The 18,010-nt window shown below is 42.5% G+C and overlaps 1 protein-coding gene across 5 annotated transcripts in view; it reads right to left on the bottom strand.

Annotated features, from left to right (window-relative positions):
- Positions 1-928: 928 nt before the first annotated feature.
- S1PR2 (sphingosine-1-phosphate receptor 2) overlaps positions 929-18,010 on the bottom strand; it is a 99,810-nt gene continuing 82,728 nt past the window's right edge. For all 5 annotated transcript variants that reach the window (XM_068274399.1, XM_068274402.1, XM_068274400.1 and 2 more), the window contains one exon: positions 929-7,352. In XM_068274399.1, the coding sequence (XP_068130500.1) occupies positions 6,215-7,258 (1,044 nt within the window). In that variant the 5' untranslated portion in view covers positions 7,259-7,352 and the 3' untranslated portion in view covers positions 929-6,214. The remainder of the gene's footprint in view (positions 7,353-18,010) is intronic.

Genomic DNA, 18,010 nt, shown 5'->3' with positions numbered 1-18,010 from the left:
TCTCACTTCAGATGTCATTTAAAGTGACTGAATACACGAGTGGAACAGTCTTGCATTCAGTTTGGTCAGACTGATTAAACCATTAGCCTCATAAGGTAGCCATACATTGTACTATTTTTTTGCCCAATTAAACATTCAAATAGACAAAAGGTCCAATCAATCGTAATTGAAGAGGATTTAGACATTTGCAATCGGTAGTACAATTGTTATTAATCTTTAAAGACTAAACCGCAATGTTGGTTTTTAGTCACTCCTAAAATAATACCAACCCTAATGTCAATCAAAATATCGATCGAAAACAAAATCGAATATTGTATAGCCAGCTTTGGACTATTAGGCTAGTTTCCCAGTGTGCATTGCGTTACCAGAGAAAGTAGGAATGCAACGGAATGGGAAAATCACCCGCTCATTATCAATGAAAAGTATGCTTCACTGGTATTGTTAATGCATTTTGCAGTGCGTTGGGATGCCGCATGCTGTTAGACCGCAACGCATACGGTGCATTGTAAACGTGGCATAGGTGGTGCATTGCAGTGCGGAAAGCTGCGTTACAATACAGCCATTATGGCGCACCTCAACACTCCATTGTGAACCCAGCCATTATACATTGTTTTCATTAGTCCTGTCCAGTGCTGCCTGACTCAAATTCCTGCTTGAATACTCTCTAAATTGAACAAGTCAGAGGAACGCTCTCTAGATTCCCCTCTGGGCGTGTCATCTCCAGTAAGGCGTGGTCAATGAGATGCTTGCATGCACATTTCAGGAAAGTTGGAATTGGAACAACCGAAATGGTCAGGAAGTGCGTTTCATTGGCCCAATAACAAGCTGCATACTATTTGCATGCAAGACAAAATGATTAGGATCCTCCAGAGCATTCCCGTCTCTTCCTCCCCCGCAGCCCCTCCGAGCCCCCCCCCCGCTGCTCTTGGGATCTGCTAAGAGTTTGTGGCCTTGTTCCTCTATGTGCATGGATGAGCGGCTCTGGGTGGCCGTACTTGTGCAGGCGCTGTACAGCCGCATTGCTACACGTGGGCAGAGTGGCCACAATAACATATCTGACAAGATCTTGTTGGGTATATTCCGGGTGGTCTGCATGCAGCAATGGTGGGGGCAAGGAGGACACAGGAAGCTTCTGCAGGATCCAGAGGCTCCCCCTTCTTCCTCTAAAGGACCACTCAGGCAAAATAAACTAAGCAATTAAAAGTCTGGCAGAACCGACAGGTTTGGGACAAGTCAATCTCCACATGGGTTTCCTTGGTTTTCAAAAGTGTTTCATGAACGACAGTTTCAAATAGTAAGATTCCAGCAAGTCTTCCTATTCGCTTGCACACTATTTTGTCAGTTACTTAGCAACTGCCATTCAGGAAATGCTTTTCAAAACCTTGAGAATCCCCCATGAGGTTATGGACTTGTTCAAAACCTGTAGTTTCAGTCAGATTTACCTGCTTACTTTTTTCGCTGGAGTGGTCTTTTAGGAGACTGTTGTCTGTAGCGGGCAGTTTTGATTTACAGGTCCTGTTTGGTGGTGGTGGTAGGGGGGGGGGGGGGGTTGGTCTGAGACAGCACGGCTATATGTGTGAGTCTGACACAAATGCTGGAGTGTCATTTTATCTAGGGTTGGATGGATCATGGCCAGATAAATCACATTCTCAGTACAATTAGCTAGGGCAGCCTTCTAGAGTATGGAGATTCTCTGAGACCCAGAGATGGAGGTGCAGGAGGCCACTAGATGGGCCCTGCAGACCACACTCTGGGCTGTCCAGCATCTCCTGCAGAAGGATTTAATGCTATGAGAGTGTTTCTTGTCTCTCTTTCCCTAGAAACAAGGCCTCAGGGATAGGGTCACATTAGAAATATTCACAATAATTCATGGCAACTGTTGTTTTAAGTCTGTTGACACATGGAATCTTGCAGGTCCACATCCTGCTGGGATGAAAACATTCCCACAGGAAGTCAAAAAGAGCGTGGCTCTGTTTTATGTTTGTCCGCAGAAACCGGGTTTTTTTCCCTCCATAATTATCACAAGACTACGAGGAATATTATCTGGTTACAAAAGGGGAATTGTGTGGAGCTTTGTAGCCTTTAGTAAACTGTCCTCCACGTGAGAAATGAAGAATGCCCAAGATCCACGCCACAGTCTAGCCATTGTGAGAAAGGCTTGCTAACAACGTCTTGTTTGCTCGGCAACTGAAGGTGACCAAATAACTGTTATTGTCAGCAATTCATACAGAATTGTATATGGGGAGAAGGCCATACGATAGTTGCAGTTGCAGAGAAAGGCCAGAAACCCACTAGGAGCGATTTCTAATCCCTAGTGATCTGAAAAAAGCTCTTGCTAAAGCAATGCTATGGGGGATTTTTATAAAATCACGTTGCTTAAGTGGGATCACACCCATAGCATTACATTAGCAAGAGTTTTCAAACGGCAAAGTGCTCAGAAAATTGCTAGTGGGTTTCTGGCCAAAGGCTGGGCATTATGGCCCTCATGTCTCTTTTGTCCTCATTTAATATCTGCTGTTAAGCACCACAGAACCTCCTCTCACATCTATGACATATTAAAGCGGACCCAAACCAAACCTTTTTTTGTAATTAAAAATATTTAGTTGCACCACTCTGACACATACAAAGATAAATAAACACTCCTTCAATCCTATGAGCATTTCAGTACATGCTTTTCAGCCTTCTCTTTTAATAACTAGGGTTATACAGGTGGCAGCCATTAGCAATTCCTCCATTGCCGGACACCTCCTACTCCACCAGTCTGCCGGATTCTGTCCCGGCAATTAGAAAGGAAGGGAGGGGTTCCTCCAATAAATGTAAAATATTTTATATTTGTCATCATGCAGCTGAAAAAAGGCTGCTATTTATTATTATAAATTTAGAAAATAGACTTTATTTCTGAAATCTCGTATTTTTAATTTGGGTCCACTTTAAGGTTTAGAACATGTATTGGCTCATATGGGATTCACTTTTTCTCCTAAGTATTCTCTTAGGTGATCATTTTTCATCCTCTCTTCTTAAAATAATTTTTCAACATTTTGCAATTTAAAAAGTGCCAAAGTAATAGAAAAAGTACTAGTACATTGATTTTTGTGTATTTTCTTGCTTGGAGGGCTTAAAAGGAATTTCATTGACAAGGGACCATATGCAACTAAGCTTTCCTCAAGCTTTTTTTTCTAGGAGATAATTTTTAATTTTCGATTTAGAATAACATTTCAGCACTTTGCAATGGAAAAAAGTATCAAAAAGTAGGTGAAAAAGTATTATCAAGATTATTTTGAGTATTTTTTTGCTTGCTGATGGTGTAAAAGGCATTTTATTGACAAGTTTGAAAATATCATCTAAGAGAAAACTCAGTGGAAAAAGTTAACTGCATATAGGACATTGGCCTCAATTCACTAAGCTTATCTCCTGTCTTTAATAACGTTTCTAGAGTTGTCACCATGGTGATGAGGCATGTAGTATTCAGGAAACATTTTATCTCAGGCAAACCTAAAGTTAACTCTTCTGTCTTTAAGTTAACTCTTCAATCCTTAAAATAACTCCACAGTTAAAGACAGGCTGTTTATTAACTGTGTGTGAAAATAACTACAGAGAAGGTAAATTAACTACAGAAGAGGTAACTTAACTACAGAAGAGGTAACTTAAGGACTGAAGAGATAAAATAACTCTCTCACTGTGTGGAGGTAAGTTTTCTCTTGCCTTATCTCCAGCATGATCTTAGTGAATTGAGGCCATTGCCCCTTATTTAATTCACTATTTTTCCTATGTTTTCTGCTAGGTAATATTGCCTTTTAGTACCAGCAAGCAAGAAAATGTCAATAGTACTTTCCCACCTACATTTTGGCAATTTTTCTATTGCAAAATGCTGACCAGTTATTTTAAAGAGAAGATGAAAAATTGTCTTATAGGAGAAAAAGGTAATTGCATATGGGCCTTAGGCCTACTCTATTCACTTTTCCTCCTAGTTGATTTTTTCACATCACCACAAAAATACTCACAGCAATTGTGACAGTACTTTTTCACCTACTTTTTAGTACTTTTTCGATTGTAGAGTGCTGAAAAGTTGTTCTAAACAGAAGAGGAATTACTATCTTCTGGGGGAAAACTTAGGAGAAAAAATGAGTTGAATAAGGGCCATGTTGTAAATCAGCTTTGGAAACTTGTAGTGAGAGAAATATGTAACTGCCATCGTATTCCCATTCTTACAGTACTGTTTTCTTTGTTGTCCATGCTGGTCTTCTGCTGACCAGGTACTCCAAGTGAAGCCAGACACTCAGGCTGCATATTTGTTGCAGGGGAGTAACTCGGCCAATGCTGAAGCTATATGATGTGCGTGCAAATCTGGCAACTGGTGTTTTTTTTTTAAAAAGGGAATAAAGTCTTCAAATTTTTTTCACTGACAGTTTCTTTATGCTCCGGCCACTGGAAGTCAAAGTAGATGACTACATACAACGTAAGTTTGAGTGCTTTATCACAGTATACACAGTCCTGAATGGTGAGGGATCAGGAGCTACTCATCCCAGTCTAGCAGCCAGACTAGAAGTCAGAGCTTCGTATTTTAGCAGTAGAGAAGGTTCTAAACACATTGGCCTCAATTCACTAAGCTTTATCAAACACTTTATCGAACGTTTGATAATTTACCTCATGGGTAAAATCTGATTTTGAATTCACTAAGGTTAGATATACATTTATCAATGTTTTATCGATAAAACGTTCAATAAATCTAACACCTTAGTGAATTCAAAATTAGATTAGAATTGGTCATCTTATAAGGTTTAGCTATCTACGTACTGAAGTTTGCTCACTACTTTTTAAAGTGAACTTGTAGGGGGTAACTGTACTAAATAGTAAGGCTGCAAACTGTACAACCTAACCACCTCAGCAGCACTGGTTGCTGTCAGTGAGCCTTGGCAAGTCCACATTTTTGGATGAAAATCTGAGTCTAATCTACTAAATCCTTAACCCCCGTCCTATGTGACCACTCCCTGGCCTCTACATTGGTATTGAGGCAAGGCCGTGACATGCCCAGTGGGCAGCAGGTCAAGGGTGAACTACAGGTGAAAGTAGGCGTGGCTGGCGTTCTGAACCAGGAAGTCTAGCAAGATTCAGGAAGCTGCCCTGGCTCACTAGAGCCTCGTCCAAGAAATCAGACAGTGCTGTTGTGGAGACGAGGCGGCATAGTATGCATCCTTACCTCCAGTTCAAAATGACGCAATCCTTCACAGGATCACTTTAAGTGCACTGTTTATTAGCAAATGCTATCACAATTGTGTTATAAATACCAAAAGTGCTTCTTGACAACAATGTAGGTCTGATACTACCCGTTGACTAACTGTTCTTGTTTTAGAGAATAACACGTATTACCACATGCATTTATGTGCCAGAAACATGACTACCTTATTTCTTTTACAAAAATCAGATGGGAAAGTTTGTTATTTTTGTACGTTTTGACATTATCTTTTGGGGCTTCCTCATCCCTTGTAATGCCCCAGAGAACATCAATGCATTCTTGTGTTACATTTTACGCAGCAGAGCAGTCATGATACATCTTTCCTTTTAACATATGCATTTATGTTTGGAGTGTAGGGTCCTTTGATTCCACTGGACATAAAATGCCATAGCTGAATAGTGTACTGCTAAAGAGCTCTGCCTCTGACACAGGAGACCAGATTTTGAACCTCGGCTCTTCCTGTTCAATAACCCAGCACCTATTCAGTGAGGAGACCTTGGGCAAGACCTCCCTAACACTGCTACTGCCTATAGAGCGCACCCTAGTGGCTGCAGCTCTGGCACTGAGTTCGCCATGGAGAAAAGTGTGTCTTGTCTAAAATAATTTCCTTTTTTTGGTCTCTGGAGAAAGTGCCTGTGAAGGCTTCACAATATACTAATATATATATTTTTCACATTAGACTGCTGCCACTCCTAACTGTTTTGTCGTAATTATAAAACTAAATCCAGAGTGTAAATACTTTAAGAGAATTTTTCCCTTTAAAGGAAATGACCTTCAGATCTGGCAAGTAGAAGTATAAGGCCAGCCAGAAATATTAAGAAATGTAACTAGACAATGTGGGTATAGCATCCCGGCCTGCTGTTGTGTGATGGGTACCAGTGCCCAAGCACTACTTTCATTAAAGTCACCTCACCACCAATTTTTCTTCAAAATCCTGACGTATTTCCACCCAGAACTCTTTTCAGCTCTTTGTCATCTTTCTCACACAAAAGTATTGCAGTCCTTGATGATGGGGGAAGTAGGGAAATAGTGTTTTTGGGTACAGCGATCCAGAGAGCTGGAGCTACGTAAATTTAACTTAAACCTGTCAGGAGTTTTGTTTTTCCGGAAGCAGTTCCAGCAACAAAGCACCCTCAAAAACTCCTTCCTCATATCCTTGCTCCTCAGAGTGTAGATGATGGGGTTGAGTGCTGAATTCAAGGTGGCTATGCCAAAAAAGTAGTCAGCTTTATAGAGAATTTCGCAAGATTTCACTTTGCAGGACACATCCATAAGGAGAATGATGAAAGCGGGCAGCCAACAGACAATGAATACTCCAAGTACTATCGTAACTGTTTTCAAGAGGGCAAGAGTCTGTGGCGCTGCTATCTCAGCGTGGCTGGATTTGACAATACAGTATATACGAACGTAGAAAATAACAATGGAAACAAGTATGATGGTGAAGATAGTAACTATAAACAGAATGTACTTTTTCGCGTATAAGGGAAAGACGGTGGAACATTCATCTAAGTTTTCAATGCAGTTCCAGCCAATGATAGGGAGGCCTCCAATCACCATTGAGATAACCCAGCATGCTCCAATGAGCAGGATCATCCTACAGTTTCTGTCACTACTGTAGACTTTGACTTTAGTGATGGCTACATGCCTTTCAATGGCTATGGCCAGCAGGCTAAAGACGGAAGCAGCAAGGGTTGTAAAGGCCGTCCCTTCGCGGATAAACCATGCTACGGGAGTCAGTGTGAGGGTAGTTTTGCCAGACAGGACAATGTTGGCAATGTAGGCACATCCCGTGAGGAGGTCAGAGAAGGCCAGATTTCCAATAAAGACGAACATGGCAGAGTGAAACTTCTTGTTGCGCCATACAGAGATGAGAACGAGGATGTTCTCCAGAATAATGATGCAGCAGATGATGATGAAGATGATAGAGATCACTTCACGAGATGAACTCTCGTTTTTTATTCTCTTGGTATAGTTATAATGTTCCGAGATCTTGGATATGTTCAAGTACTGTTTATACATGCTCATCCTGGCTGCTGAGTCTGGTGTATGGGATTACACCATGGAGGAGTCAACACTTCGGCATGGCAGAAATACTCAGTCCATTTCAGTCTTCAAGGGTCTGGAATGAAAAAAAAAAAAAAAAATAGAAAAGATTTAACTGAATAAAAGAACCAGTTGGAAATTAAACATTCACTGAATTTACATGGGGGAATTCACAGAAGAATGTCCAGAGATATCCAAGTATCTCCAGAGGGGATACCATAAATGACACAGCAAATCAGGACTAGATTAGAGGGGGGGGGGGGGGGGGGGTTGTAGCATCCAAAAATGAAAAATTGCCAAAAAAATAGTGCCCTAAAAATATATGTAACCAACCCCTTTTTGTGCTAAAATAGGTCCCTATATGTCCCCCAATTTATTTGTCTTTTAACTGGTGTGGGTGCCTTTGCCTAACTGCAAAATGGTGTAGTGCCAGCAGGATAGTGGGAAGGCTATTTTTTAGCTACAGTAACAAGCTTATCTCAGCATGGAAATAACAGAAAGCTTCATATTTCAGATAAGATAAGGACACTATAACCAGAAGTTAATTCAATCCCCCCCACCCCTCTGAAGAGTTACACGCAAGCCTGTTGTCTAGGTCCTAGGTCCTCAACGTACCCCGGGGGGTACTTCTGATGGTTTCAGGGGGTACTCGGGCTTGCTATACTAAACCAAGAATAACAAATGTAGAGTTTTAGAAAATGATAAAATGATAAATCTTATTTAAACACCACCAAATCAGTATTTTAGAAAAACAATGGTAAATGCTTTGAAATGGTTTAGAACCAATTATCATGTACTACGATAAAATATATATTTGTCAAGGGGTACTTGTGATAATGTTTACTATGCCATGGGGTACTTGGTGAGTACAGGGTTTTTAAAGGGGTACATACCAATAAAATGTTGAGAAACACTGGTCTAGGTGATGTTTGCTGTGGGAGGGACAGTAAGCTGTGGCAGTAGGGAGGGGAAATTAACACTGAGCTGGCTTGAAAAAAAGTAAGGGCAGAAGTGATGTCAATTTTGGCATCATAGAGAAACAGTAAAGATGAATACCAGCAGAAATATTATTTTCTTTTTTTCATATGACATTTCTCCAAAAACTGACAGTGAACATTAAAAACAACAAGATAGGTAAGCTAAATAAGTAATTTATTATTGAACATTTTTTTTCTTTAATACTGGGATTTCATCCCATTGAAAATTGTCTTGTGTTAATTGGTTGGCATTTGCCCACCTCTCACAATGCTGCTCCCATTGGCCAGCTGTCACTATCTCTGCTCACTTGGCATTGGTGACAGGAATGGTGAATACCAGCACTCAGTTATAGTACTATAGCTGTTCTTGTGGGGTACAGAAGACTACACCCATTGCCACATGTGTGGGAAGTATCAATGTTTGCTGCTCATATCAGCTGGTCCTACTTCCAGTTTCATCTAAGAAATGAGAGTTGGAAGCAGGATAAGCAATATAGGGAAACTAATAGTCACTGTGTCGTACAATTAGGAAGCTGTATTGAAAACATTACAGCATTTCCTTCTTATCGCTCTTTATATCTGTACAGGAGTTCATTTTTACAAAGCAAAGCAAATAACATGATCTATGAACGGATGCTTACAGCCACAACTACACACACATCTTACTTATTCTGAATGGTAACTGCTTCCACTGCAGTCTATGAAGAAATCTATTGTGCCCTCACACAGTTCTGCTCCGTCTCCTCACCACCACTGTCTATGGATCCCTGTTATTGTAAATGGCGACAGATAGCGGTGCAGTTTGTCGTCATAAAAGATGTGTGTGTCTACTTATATTGGCTGTGGCCACGCTGTATCAGGTGACGCCGCAGCAGCGCTGCTAGCATGAATGGGCTCTTAGTGTGCAAAGGGTTAATATGAATATGTACTGCTTGATTTGGTCACATCCCTTTAGCACCTCCCCCAATCCTGAAAGAATGAACAGTTTATTTTGTTAATGAGGAAAAGGGGTGCAGGCAAATAAAGACAACATTGCTCCTATCAATGCTTCAAGATAGAAGAATCAGTTTAACTGGCTGGGGACCGCCAATAGTTAGAACTACACCACATTAGTGGCTGCCTAAGCCTGATGCGGCGTAGATTTAACGCCAGCAGCTCCCGTGCACGGGACACAATAGCACCTCCCCGCCGTCTAAAGATAGCGGAGTTACATACAATGAAAACGGCCCCTGATGGCCTGACCACTGTGAGTAACCTACCTAACACTTAGGGCACATCTGCTACCTATACCGGGCCAGGCACAATTTGGGAACAGGGGCCCCACTGTCAAATGTAAGAACCCATTTTGGTCCCTGCATCAAAAAACTTGAAAGCTTTGGTACCACTGGAAGATCTCTGGATAAATACCTGCTACTACCTGTTTTCACGGGAATGAGGGATACACAGTATCTCCAGTGTGAACATAGACCGATAGAGATAAAAACAATTTATGTTCAGTGGGGAGGAATCAAAACTTTCTTTAAATCAAACCCAATTATTGGATCGTCCAAGAATGTTGTATTTGTCAACGACTGTTGCATACAATGTGACAGGAACAGGAAGTTGCTCAGGAACCAAAGATTGGATATAAAAGCCTTCAAATAAGGCATCTGTGCTTTGATAGAGCACTGTGTCTGAGTGATCACCAATCAAGAAACAGAATGATTTATTGCCTAAAAATTTGCCCTTGGATCTGCCGATTTGTAGCAGAGATCTTACCTATGCTTATTTGTAGCCTATGCCTATTTGTAGCAGAGTAGTGAATGACAGTGGCATCTTTGATGGCAAGAAAAACTCGACACAGGTTACAAACCTTCCCACTGTATCCAAAACTAAAAACAGGTTGGCTGCAGTGCTGCTTTAAGTCCAGGCATTGTTGGAGACATTGGCCTCAATTCACTAAGCTTATCTCCTGTCTTTAATAACTCTTCTAGAGTTGTTACCATGGTGATAAGGCATGTAGTATTCAGGAAACATTTTACCTCAGGCAAACCTAAAGTTAACTCTTCTGTCTTTAAGTTAACTCTTTAATTCTTAAAATAACTCCAGAGTTAAAGACAGGCTGTTCATTAACTGCGTGTGAAAATAACTACAGAGGAGGTAACGTAAGGAATGAAGAGTTAAAGAGAACCCGAGGTGTGTTTAAAGAATGTTATCTGCATACAGAGGCTGGATCTGCCTATACAGCCCAGCCTCTGTTGCTATCCCAAACCCCCCTAAGGTCCCCCTGCACTCTGCAATCCCTCATAAATCACAGCCGTGCTGTGAGGCTGTGTTTACATCTGTAGTGTCAGTCTCAGCTGCTCCCCCGCCTCCTGCATAGCTCCGGTCCCTGCCCCCGTCCCTTCCCTCCAATCAGCAGGGAGGGAAGGGATGCAGGCGGGGACTGGAGTTCTGCAGGAGGCGGAGAGAGCAGCAGACTGACACTATAGAGATAAACACAGCCAGCTCTGACAAGCTGTTTGTCAGCAGCGTGGCTGTGATTTATGAGGGATTGCAGAGTGCAGGGGGACCTTAGGGGGGTTTGGGATAGCAACAGAGGTTGGGCTGTATAGGCAGATCCATCCTCTGTATGCAGATAATATTCTTCAAACCCACCTCGGGTTCTCTTTAAGATAACACTTACTCTGTGGAGGTAAGTTTTCTCTTGCCTTATTATCTCCAGCATGATCTTAGTGAATTGAGGCCATTATCATGTTTTGCTATGGTCCACTAACCTAATGGGAGCAAGATAGAGGCTAAGCTGAAGGTGCCTATAGGGATGAGGAGGAAGATAGCAGAGAGGAGAGCTGCACATCCATCCATGCTATGGTCACATTTCAGTCTAATTGTCCGCTTGTTGGATTAGGTAGAGGAAAACGTTTAATCCATGAGCAGCTTCAATAGAGTTATCTCGTTTGAGATAGTGCATTGGTTTTGACCTCAGTCTGCAGAACTAGTTGTGCTGCAAATTCTTGGAATGCTTTGATCTCTCTCTCTAGCAGAGAATATAGAAATATATAGAATATAGAAACTGAAAGCAGAAGTCCTCTATTATTGTCTCACACTGCCCCCTAGTGACAAGTGGCCAAAAATACACATTAGAGCAACACTAATGACAAAAAAAAGGAATAAAAAGTAAGAAATAAAAAAGTTGTGCTAAAATAAATTGGCCTGGAGCACTTGCAAGCCTCTAAATAAATTGGCCGCTAAAGGGTAAGAAAGAGCAACAGTACTTCATTAAACATTGCTCATTCAGTGACAGTTCATATTCATGGATCCACTAAAGGATCTGTATCTCCTCTATCTCCTACTGTCTCCACCCACTACCATCTAGATTGTAAGCGGACAAGGGCAGGGACCTCATTCTAGTGTTTTGTATTCTGACGTAAATTATCATTTGAAAATGCACCAGTATCTCAAACCACACATGAACATTGGCCAAAATTCACTAAGCTTATCTCCTGTCTTTAATAACCATTCTGAGCTGTTTTTACTGTTATCACCATGTTGATTAATCATTTAGTATTCACTAAGCAATTTACCTCATGCAATCTTTAAAATAAGGATACTGTCCTTAAGTAGTGATTCCTAAAGTTAACGAATTAATCCTTACATTACCAACTGAATCCTTAATTTAAAGGAAACATCAGGTAAATAATGTAAAATCAGCTTTACTCACCTGGGGGTTTCTCCAGCCCCTTGCAGCCAACTGTCCCATGCTGATCGTTCTGCTCTCCGCCGCCATCCGGGCTCTCCGCACGCTGTGCTTCATGCAGCCGCAGTAAGGACGACCTAGAGGTCGGCCTGAACAGCGTGCGGGAAGCCCGGGACAGCGGCGGAGAGTGCAGCGATCAGCGTGGGACAGTCAGCTGCAAGGATCTGGAGAAAGCCCCAGGTGAGTAAAGCTGATTTTACATTTTTGCCTGATGTTTCCTTTAATTTAAAGACAGGATGTTAATTCACAGAGAGAAATGCAAGTTATAACATCTGCATAGTGTGTGAGGAATTATCAACAGGCCTCAGCTGTCGTTAAATGGAGTGCTACTAGAGACTGCAATGCAAAATGGAGGTGTAATGATCGCTGCTGCGGCAGCTATTACTGGAAGTAGTAGTGCTGCAGCTCAGGCAGTTCTGATCTATTTCCATGCAAGCTGCATAGCTTTGTCTGTCTTTCCCTGCTGTCAGCTTGTGACTGATTATCATTCACCTGTGTGGGAATCTGCATGTCTGCTCCCATTGGATGACCTCAGTATAAAGATCTGCTTCCTGCAGGGTTTCCTTGGGTTTTCATAGCTTCAGCTTAAGCCTGCCTTGCTGTCGCTTTAGCCCCCGATCGTGTTTCTTGTTATAAAGATACTTTGCTGGTTTTGCATCATATATTGGTTCATTGCCAATATATATGCATACCAGCACGTTTATTATTTTCCTTGTATTTGTGTTACGTTGATACATTAGTGTCGCTGATGTATACGTACACGAACTGTTTATATCCTGTGTGCAGTTAGTCAGCTTTCCAGCACGTTTTGGTAGGTTGCGCGTACCGTGACCACCCGTGCTGAGGTAGTTACCCTGCTCCTGGTTCTGTTTGTGGATTGCGTTCATCTCTGCGAAGAGATAACGCATCCTTCTGAATCCTGTCCTGTTACCGTTTGTGGATTGCGTTCATCTCTGCGAAGAGATAACGAATCCTTCTGAATCCTGTTCTGTTACTGTTTGTGGATTGCGTTCATCTCTGCGAAGAGATAACGAATCCTTCTGAATCCTGTTCTGTTACCGTTTACCGTTTGTGGATTGCGTTCATCTCTGTGAAGAGATAGCGAATCCTTCTGAGTCCTGTTCCCTGTGTTACTCCATTCCTAGTCAGCGTTCCTGCTTATGTCATATATCGGTTCATTGCCGATATATACATATGTTAGTCAGACGTTACAAATAGTTTCATTGATAGCTGTAATTGTAATACGCTAGGAAAACATACTTATTGTATATTTATCTGTGTTACGTTCATCTATCTTAATCCTGCTATTTTCTGACTATCCTGTCCTGTCTTTGTGAGGCACGCCATCGCCGCATCGCATTGGCTGCCTCATTCCAGTCTGTCTGGTTTTGGACGCTTGCTGTCGCTAAGTAGCCGCTAGCTAGCAAGCGTTCATTCTGTCTACCTGTCCTGATCTCCTCAGTTCTGGTTTATGCGCTCAGCGCTACTTTGCGCTGAGACGTTATAACGAAAGCATTGTTTGTGGCTGTCAGATCTGCACCGGCTCTGTGCGCCACAATCTCCTATTGGAGTCAGTCCTCCCCTCCACTATACTAGGGATAGCCTGTTTCCTGGTGCTAGTGTGTGTACCTCCTCCACGCCAGCTCATGCGTTGCATGCTGACTGTGGAGAATACACCACCAAGCCTCACATTATGAAAACCCCATTACCAATCCCCATTGTGGGGGGGATTCCCAGAAAGTATGACACTGTTAATTATGGTTCCTGTTCCTTTAAGAAATTTGAAGAACTTAGCTCTGAAACATAAAAAGAGTTTTTCTCTGAATGTGCCAGGTTCCTGACCAATCCTGATCTCCAAGCGACTCCTGTTTCAACCTGGGCACTCCAACTAAGTTATATTTTGTTTAAAGGGGAATTATTCCAGTGGGCATTTGATGTTCTCAATCATTCCGATTTGAAAGATAGACCGCTGGAATTTCTAGCGTTTGTGATCCATAACTGGTTGCGCATAGATCCATTGCCTTTTCCTCTTAATGAACTCCTGGCAGCAGGCCAATCAGCTGCTCCTTCAATTGCTTGCAAGAATGAGCAGCAAGCAGAAAGTGTTACTGATAATTTTCCTGCAGCTTTGAATAAATCACCAAAAACCGCAAGGTCAAAGGCAAAACGCAAACGTTCTAAGAAACGTGTCCAATCTGCAGAATCGTTATCCTTAGCGACTGAGACCTATAATGAGATTCTGCCATTAACAGATAATGAAATGCAATTGTCTTTCAGGGGAGTTAAATGGACTTATGAAACTACTAATGAACTTTCCTCCCTGGCTAGGGAAAATAAAGATTTTTGTTTAAAAGAATTATCTGAGTATGATTATGATGAGATATTACAGAGTATTGAACAAATCAACTTATTTGTGAACCAAGGGAAGTTTGCATACACTACAGTTCAACACTTGCTACAGGTATTGGAGATTCTTAAGAATAAGGAATCTGCCAATCACCTGCTAATTAACCCTATACATGTGCCTGCCACAATCATATCTGCAGACTGTGATCAGCCTAAATGTTTCGCTGTTAAGTATGCATGGGATCCTCCATTCGAGAGGGGAGAGATGGAAGCCCTGGTCTGTGAATGGAAGAATGATTCAAGTTCATTTTGTCAATTTTACAGTGCAAAAAGTGAAATGGTATTGAACGCATGCATTAAGTCAGCCTATAACCTAATAGAGGCTGGTGTGTGTAGGTATGACTGTGTGGCTCCCTTGATTGATGCGTGGGAACTGATTTTGGATGATTTTTATGTGACTCCGAATTCGCAAATTTGGCGTTCTGACCCGCCTGCTTCAGCACCTTTGGCTGATTCAGCAGGTGATTCGGAGCTCTTTTTGTGTGAAATTGAAGTTCCTGCAATTCCACCCTGTACCATGGATAACTCAGTGTTACTTCCCAGTAAAACAGAAGCCACTGATACATTCTTAACCTTGCCCTGCGCAAATTTCTCAGCAGAGAATCCAGAGGTCCTGCTGACTTCCGAGTCCAGCCTAGCCAGTACTCATGACTCTTTGTTTAGTGAAACAGACACCAGAAAAATCTTGCCTGTCTCTGCAAACACTTCTGCAGAAATTACCTGTGTTAATAAAGTTCAACTCCTGTCTGATCCAGCAGATGCCAATAGATGCACTACATCAGTTTCCGAGTCCCAGCAATCCTGTCTAGTAAACTCAGAACCCCAGCATCTGAATTTTCCAATTTTACAAATGAATGGTGATTCAGATGCGCAAACATTGTGTCTTGATCTTCCTGTTTCTACACCTCGCTCTAGTTTCGTGAATAGCTCAGAGCATCTGCTATGTGAACCTGAAATCGCAGAATTATTACCTTGTTCAGAAAATTTTCCAATAAATTTGCCCTGTACCATGAATTGTGCAGTAGATCTCTCCAATGAAACTCAGGTCACAGAATCATTATGCTGTCCAGCAGGTGCTTCCATGGTTTTGCCCTGCAATATGGACTGTTCAGTGATCCTGTCCAGTGAAGCTGTGGTCGCAGAGTCTTATGCTTCACCCAGTACTTTGGATACTTTAAACCCTCTAGCAGAGGAGGCTGAAGCACTGCTTACCTCAGTTGGTGTTGCAGTAATATTCACTTGTCTAGCAGCTGTTTTGGAATTACAGTCTGCTCTAATAAAACTTGATGAATTTCTGCCCAGCAAAGCAGAAGCCATTGAAATATTGTCCTCGTCAGCAAGCGTGTCAGATACCTTGCCCTGTACACAGTCTGATTTAACCAATGTTGAGTCCCTCTCCAGTGTTGTAACAGCCGAGGAACTCCAGCCCTGTCCTCTGAATGTTTCAGAAGTCTTGCCCTGTAACATGGATAATTCTGATTCTCTGGTCAAAATAATAGAAATCTCAGAATTTCAGTCCGGTCTGATGAGTGTTCCTGAAACCCAGCCCTGTATCCTGAAAGATTCTGGTTCTCTGGCCGCTGTGGCAGAGGTTCCAGAGTCCCCTTCCTGTCCAGGGAATTCCTCAGTTTTGCCTAGTCCAGTGGGGGCTGCTGCAATACTGACTTGTTCTGCAGCGCCTCATGAGCTCCAATCCAGTGTATTAAATGAGTCTCTGCCCAGTCCAGAGGTAGTTGTGGAGTCCCTATCTGGTTCAGTGCATACATCAGAAGATTTGTCCTGTCTTGTTAGTGCCCCTGAATCTGATTTGTTACTGACTTTGCTGGAATCAGCGACATCTAAGTCTGATCCAGCATTCTCGTGTAAAAGTCCAGTAGTTGCGAAGTTTAGTCATGATGATTTTTTTTTGGCCAGTCCTGGTTTTGGTCCTGTCTTGGCTGACCCTGAGGCTCACAGTTCCTTGACATGCCCAGAGGTTTCTCTTGTGCCGGTGTGCCCAGATGTTCTTTGTGTGCCAGAATGCCCAAGTGTGTCTAAGGTGTTAGCGTGCTCTGATGCTTCCTTAGTGGGAACACGTTCTGATGTTGCCAGTCTGCCTGCATGCCCAGAGATGGTTCTGGTCCCTGAAAGCCCTGATATTGATGTTTGTCCTTGTGGCCCTGACTTGGGAATTGCCCTAGGTTCCATAGGGGTTCTTGATAGTTCTCCATGTGAGCCTAAGGGGCATTCTGACCTATGGGGATCTCTTTGGAGCTTCAAGGTGTTCTGGGAGGTCTCTGAGAAAACTTGTCCTGGTGCCTTGGACTGGTTCAACAGTGGGTTTTGTGTTGGTAAAGACAGTACCGGTGGGCATTGCAAAGGCTTTGGCGTTTCTGAACGGTTCCTGGAAGGCGGTGGGTATCGCTCAGGGAATTTCGGAGGGCTTTCTTCTGGAAATCATGGTTCTGATGGGTGTCACATTGGGGCTTGTAGTACTGATGGGCATGGTTCTGTAGGTTCTGGTTCTGATGGGTCCAGTCTTGTGGGGACTGATTCTGGAATTCGGTCTTGCCGGGCTGTCCCGGTCATCATGAATTATCAGTCGGACTGTTTTGTTGGGAATTTCGGTTTTGAAAAGCGTCTGGAATCCGCTTTTAAAGGCGGGGGTACTGTAATGATCGCTGCTGCGGCAGCTATTACTGGAAGTAGTAGTGCTGCAGCTCAGGCAGTTCTGATCTATTTCCATGCAAGCTGCATAGCTTTGTCTGTCTTTCCCTGCTGTCAGCTTGTGACTGATTATCATTCACCTGTGTGGGAATCTGCATGTCTGCTCCCATTGGATGACCTCAGTATAAAGATCTGCTTCCTGCAGGGTTTCCTTGGGTTTTCATAGCTTCAGCTTAAGCCTGCCTTGCTGTCGCTTTAGCCCCCGATCGTGTTTCTTGTTATAAAGATACTTTGCTGGTCTTTGCATCATATATTGGTTCATTGCCAATATATATGCATACCAGCACGTTTATTATTTTCCTTGTATTTGTGTTACGTTGATACATTAGTGTCGCTGATGTATACGTACACGAACTGTTTATATCCTGTGTGCAGTTAGTCAGCTTTCCAGCACGTTTTGGTAGGTTGCGCGTACCGTGACCACCCGTGCTGAGGTAGTTACCCTGCTCCTGGTTCTGTTTGTGGATTGCGTTCATCTCTGCGAAGAGATAACGCATCCTTCTGAATCCTGTCCTGTTACCGTTTGTGGATTGCGTTCATCTCTGCGAAGAGATAACGAATCCTTCTGAATCCTGTTCTGTTACTGTTTGTGGATTGCGTTCATCTCTGCGAAGAGATAACGAATCCTTCTGAATCCTGTTCTGTTACCGTTTGTGGATTGCGTTCATCTCTGTGAAGAGATAGCGAATCCTTCTGAGTCCTGTTCCCTGTGTTACTCCATTCCTAGTCAGCGTTCCTGCTTATGTCATATATCGGTTCATTGCCGATATATACATATGTTAGTCAGACGTTACAAATAGTTTCATTGTTAGCTGTAATTGTAATACGCTAGGAAAACATACTTATTGTATATTTATCTGTGTTACGTTCATCTATCTTAATCCTGCTATTTTCTGACTATCCTGTCCT

Source organism: Hyperolius riggenbachi, chromosome 3 (genome assembly GCF_040937935.1).
Source record: "Hyperolius riggenbachi isolate aHypRig1 chromosome 3, aHypRig1.pri, whole genome shotgun sequence".
Classification (NCBI taxonomy): Eukaryota; Metazoa; Chordata; class Amphibia; order Anura; family Hyperoliidae; genus Hyperolius; species Hyperolius riggenbachi.
Note: the sequence above shows the minus strand (reverse complement) of the source record. Positions and strands in the feature narration are given on the sequence as shown.